Source organism: Papaver somniferum, unplaced genomic scaffold (genome assembly GCF_003573695.1).
Source record: "Papaver somniferum cultivar HN1 unplaced genomic scaffold, ASM357369v1 unplaced-scaffold_114, whole genome shotgun sequence".
Classification (NCBI taxonomy): domain Eukaryota; kingdom Viridiplantae; phylum Streptophyta; class Magnoliopsida; order Ranunculales; family Papaveraceae; genus Papaver; species Papaver somniferum.
Genome location: NW_020620381.1, coordinates 1004728 through 1009700, shown reverse-complemented (window position 1 = coordinate 1009700; position 4973 = coordinate 1004728). Strand labels below are relative to the sequence as shown.

The 4973-nt window shown below is 40.3% G+C and overlaps 1 protein-coding gene across 1 annotated transcript; it reads right to left on the bottom strand.

The window, feature by feature from the left end:
* Positions 1-498: 498 nt before the first annotated feature.
* On the bottom strand, positions 499-1290 carry LOC113328713. Its single transcript, XM_026575734.1, has one exon. It carries the CDS (start codon positions 1288-1290, stop codon positions 499-501), a length of 792 nt encoding a protein of 263 aa, XP_026431519.1.
* Between the last annotated feature and the right edge of the window lie 3683 nt (positions 1291-4973).

Sequence of the window (4973 nt, the reverse complement as noted above, 5' to 3'; positions counted from 1 at the left end):
TAGATTGTCTGCCGGGGTTACCATTGTGGTTGCCAAGTCGTATCTCACCGTTGTTCTTCGATTTGGCATATATCCTGATCCCTTTTAGTCGCTGCTGACTGTTTCCCATTTCTGATTCTTTAACTTAGCTATTTTGCCTTTTTTTTTCCCGAAGAAAAGGTTATATTAAAAGAAAAAGAGAACCTTTACAAAGTACAAAGGAAATCACTTTGTTGCTTTCTCGTAGAGGACTATAACAGAGGCCGTGACTGCTATTCTAGGAGACCTTTGTGTTGTTGTAGTTGTCAAAGGGGAACAAGGTTCGGGACGATAACAAAACTCTACTGCAGACTTTTTTTTTTTGATCGAGAAAGGGGGGAAATTTTATTGCAAAGAAAAAGGAATTACAGGTTGCAACAACAAAAAAGAAAACCAAGAAAAGTAGTGAACAAAAACAGGGGATACCGTCCATCATAACTGATGAAAGTAAAAAGGAAGCGAACTTTTTAAGTTATTATGTTAGTGAAACATGCTCTCCCAAGAGAAAACACACCAATCAAGCCTGAAGTTGAAGTTTCTATTGAAGGCGGAACTCCAAGCTAGAATTGATGCTTTCACCTCCACGCTGACTTGGAAGTGAGAAAGAGATTTCTCGTCGAAAATTCTCCGATTGCGTTCATTCCATAAAGCCCATATCACGGCAGCTGGTACTAGGTCCCATATTCCTTCCGCTAGACCTAAAATACCTTTAGATGACCAATTTTGAGCTAGTTGAAGAACTGTTAGAGGAGGAATCCACCACCGCGTACCTGGGAGGATTAAGGACCATACTCTGCGAGAGAAAGGACAGGTCAGAAGAAGGTGTTCAGTTGATTCACATTCAACAAGGCAAAGAGGACATCTGCTTGCAAGCTTGAAGTTCCGATGCTGAAGAGAGTCTTGGGTGGCGATCTTATTATGAGCTGTTGTCCAATAGAAGAAACATATTTTTGGTGGGAGATGTGGATTCCAAATGGCCTTATATGGAAAATTAGTAACTGAAACATCTTGAGCATTCTCCACCAAGGATTTATAGGTTGACTTTATGGTGAAAGAGCCTGTTGATGATGGAGTCCAAACTCTTGATTCAGGTTGACTGGAAAGAGGCGGTGGAGAATGACCTATGTATACAAGCATGGCAGCTAATTGGTTGACTTCAGGTTCCTTCAAAATTCTCTTGAAGTGGAAAGACCAACTGGTACCATCCAATGAAATGTGCTCATGAATAGAGCCTTGTTTGAGACCAACAATTTTGAAGAGTGATGGATACATGTCCCTTAGAAATGCATCAGAATGCCAATTGTCTAGCCAGAATGAGATGGTTAAACCATTGCCAATTGAGATACTGGAGAGATGGGTTACCTGCTGGAATTGAGTTGTGACATGCTTCCATATCGATCATCCATAGGAAGAGGAGGGAATTTGAGGGGTCCATATGGATTGCGGTCCTCCGTATTTGTCTCGAATGATTTTGTGCCACAGAGGAATAATTTCCTCTCCAAATCTCCAACCCCATTTAGCTATGAGAGCCTGATTCATCATCCGAAGGTTCTTCATGCCTAACCCTCCTATTTTGAGGGGATTGCAGAGCTCCTCCCACTTGATCAAATGTAGCCTTTTAGTTTCACCATTGTCCCATATGAAGTTCCTCATGATCTTCTCTAATGTCTTTGTAACTGAAACGGGAGCTAGGTACACCGAGAAACAATACACGACGACATTGATTAGTACCGCTTTCACTAATGTGACTCTACCTGCTCTTGTGAGAAAGGCTTTCTTCCAAGCTGCGAGATTAGATTCGAATTTTCCCACAATTGGATCCCAAAGAGATTTGGCTTTTGATTGTGCCCCAAGTGGCATACCAAGGTATAAGAAAGGAAGAGATTCAGTTACACATCCAAGCCTATTTGCCCAAAGAGATAATTCTGGAATCTGACCCACTTAGATTAATTTTGTCTTTGAATGATTTACTCGAAGTCTTGATACAACTTCAATGCATTTTAAGATGCTCATGAGGTTGTTTAGCTCATCCCATGATGGATTTATAAAGAAGACTGAATCATCTGCATAGTGTAGGTGAGATATAGGGACAGTACCTTTGTTTACAGAGAAGCCATTAAGTAACCCTGTGTCAACTGCCTTGTCAATTATTTTGGAAAGACCTTCCATGGCAAGAACAAAAAGCAGCGGATACAGCGGGTCTCCTTGTCGAAGACCACGCGAAGCCGAGAAATTACCGAAAGGAGATCCATTTAATAAGAGTGAAAAAGTTGGCGAACCATAGTAGTATCTCAACCAGCTTAGCCATTTCTATTTAAACCCCATTTTGTGTAATATGTCTTCAAGAAAAGACCAACTAACTCTATCGAATGCTTTCTCAAGATCCACTTTGCAAATCATTCCCGGGATTTTATATTTGATTCTAGAGTCTACAATTTCGTTGGCAATCAAAACGCCATCGATGATTTGTCTTCCAGAAATAAATTCAGTTTGACTTGGATCCACTAATTGAGTCATCAGCGGTTGAAGACGAGAAGATAAAACCTTGGAGATGATTTTGTATGTACTTGTGAGGAGACTAATGGGCATGTAGTCTTTCACAATATTCACATGTTGTTTCTTTGGGATTAAAGTGATAAATGTTGAGTTATGCCCGGTGTCCAGATGACTTGTGCTCGAGAACTCGTGTACCATTTCCATGAAGTCCTGCTTGATGAAGTGCCAACATTTTTGGAGGAAAGCAATGGGGAATCCGTCTGGTCCTGGGGACTTGTCGTGTTCCAGACTTTTCAGGGAAGATATGACTTCGTCTTCGGTAATAGGAGAGTCCAATCTAGTTGCATCCTCTTCATTGATACAAGGTAAATTCATATCACCAATACGAGGTCTTTCGGTGAATTTCTCAGAAAATATGGTGGAGTAGAATCCAGTAATGTGATCCACAAACGCGTCTTTGTCAGTAACAAGCTCACCGTTAATGAATAACAGCTTAATTCTATTAGATCTTCTTCTATCTGATGCAGTTTTCTGGAAGAAAGATGTATTGCGGTCTCCATATTTTAACCATTCATTTCGAGATTTTTGCTTCATAGAAATTTCCTTTTGTACTGAGATATCCTGGAAGTCCACTTTGGCTTGGGCTCTTTCAATGAACTGTTCCTCTTGAAGACTTCCCAAATCAGCCTCAATACCATCTAGAACTTCAATCGTATCTAGACAAATTTGTATCTTGGGATCTAACTGGCCAAACACAGTTTTGTTCCATACTTTGATTTGGTGTTTAAGAGCTTGTAGCTTGTTCCAAAAAATAGTACTAGGGGATCCAGAGAAGTTAAATGAGCGCCACCACTCTTTAAGATTAGTTAAAAAAGACGAATGCTGAAACCACATTAATTCTAGCCTGAATGGAGATGAACCCCAAGATGGCTCTGCAAAATCCAACAAAATTGGAATATGATCTGATGTTGGCCTTGTCTTAGCCAGTTGAGAGATGAATGGGAATTTTCCTTCGTAATCAGATGAAAACAGAAACCTGTCGATCCTAGTAAGAGTAGGGGATGCCCGGCCATTTGACCATGTGTACTTAGATCCTTTGAGTGGGGGATCTACTAGTGCATGAGTTGAAATTAATTGAGATAATTTCCTCATACTTAGAGTGATCCTGCTGTTGGTGTTTTTATCTTTGATTCTTCGAATGACATTGAAATCGCCTCCAATTACCCATGGGATTTGCTAAAGGCCTCTGATGTAATGCAATTCTCTCCAAAAAAAATTCCTTTCATTAATTTTATTTGGTCCATAAACTCCTGTGAGAAACCAATGAAAGTTAGACGATAAAAATCTACATTCAACGGATAGTGAATATTGACCTTCCAATGAGGATATGACTTTAATAATACTGGGATTCCAGATAATTATGATCCCGCCGGAGGCTCTGATAGAAGGTTGAAAGGTCCAACCCATTGATCTTGAGCCATAAATATCAGCAATATCAGAATTAGTGCAGGTGGGCATTTTCGATTCTTGAAGAATTACTATTGATGGTTTAAGCAATTGTAACACCTGTTTGGCTGCCGCTCTTTTTTTGGGAGAGCACAAACCCTGTACGTTCCAAGACATAATTGTGTTACTCTTTTGTAACTTCGCGGACCCTTTTTCCTAGCAGACCTTGAAGAATGATCCACTGGGATAGATGGCTGGTGAGCATTAAAGTTCAGTCTTTCAGCTTCTCTCAATAACCTTTTGGGAATTATAGGTTGGAGATTTTTCAAATAAGAAAGGGGAGAGGAGGAGGGGGATACAAGAGGAAGAGGGGATTGGGGGATGATGTAGCACTGGTAGAAAGGGATAAGGGAGAAGAATTAGGGGATTCAGAGGGGGGTAAGCATGGGACACTAACAGTGGGATTCGTTGAGGCCAAATCACAAACAGTTGGTAGTGAAGTTTTTGGTAAAATTTTGATGGAATCATCAAAAAGACTAGGGACATCAGATAGTACGTCATCGAGATGCGTTAAAGGTAAATTAGGATTGTATGAAGCAATTGGTGTTTCTTAAATGCTTTTTGAGATTGGGTCAATTGGGTCAAAAATAGCTAAGGCAAAATTTTCAGCAGGAAGGGGATTTTTGAAAGGGAAAACAAAAGGTGAATTAGTTTTATCAATGGGACCATCTCTAGAAATAAGAGCATGGAAGACAGAGTGGGAGGTGGGGAGGTCGGATGCAAAATTTAAGTTTATGCAAGAACCCAACGAGATTAATCTACATACTTCTTGATGAATCCAATTGGATGAAATTTGGTATCCATTACCGGGGCTTGGCACAAGAGAAATTAACCAAAGAGGAGCAAGACAAGGCCCCAATAAACCATCGGAAGAAGAACTAAGGTCACCATCAAAGACAGCAAGAGCACTTGGATTAGTGTCTGAAATTGATGATAAATGATCAGAGGTAATG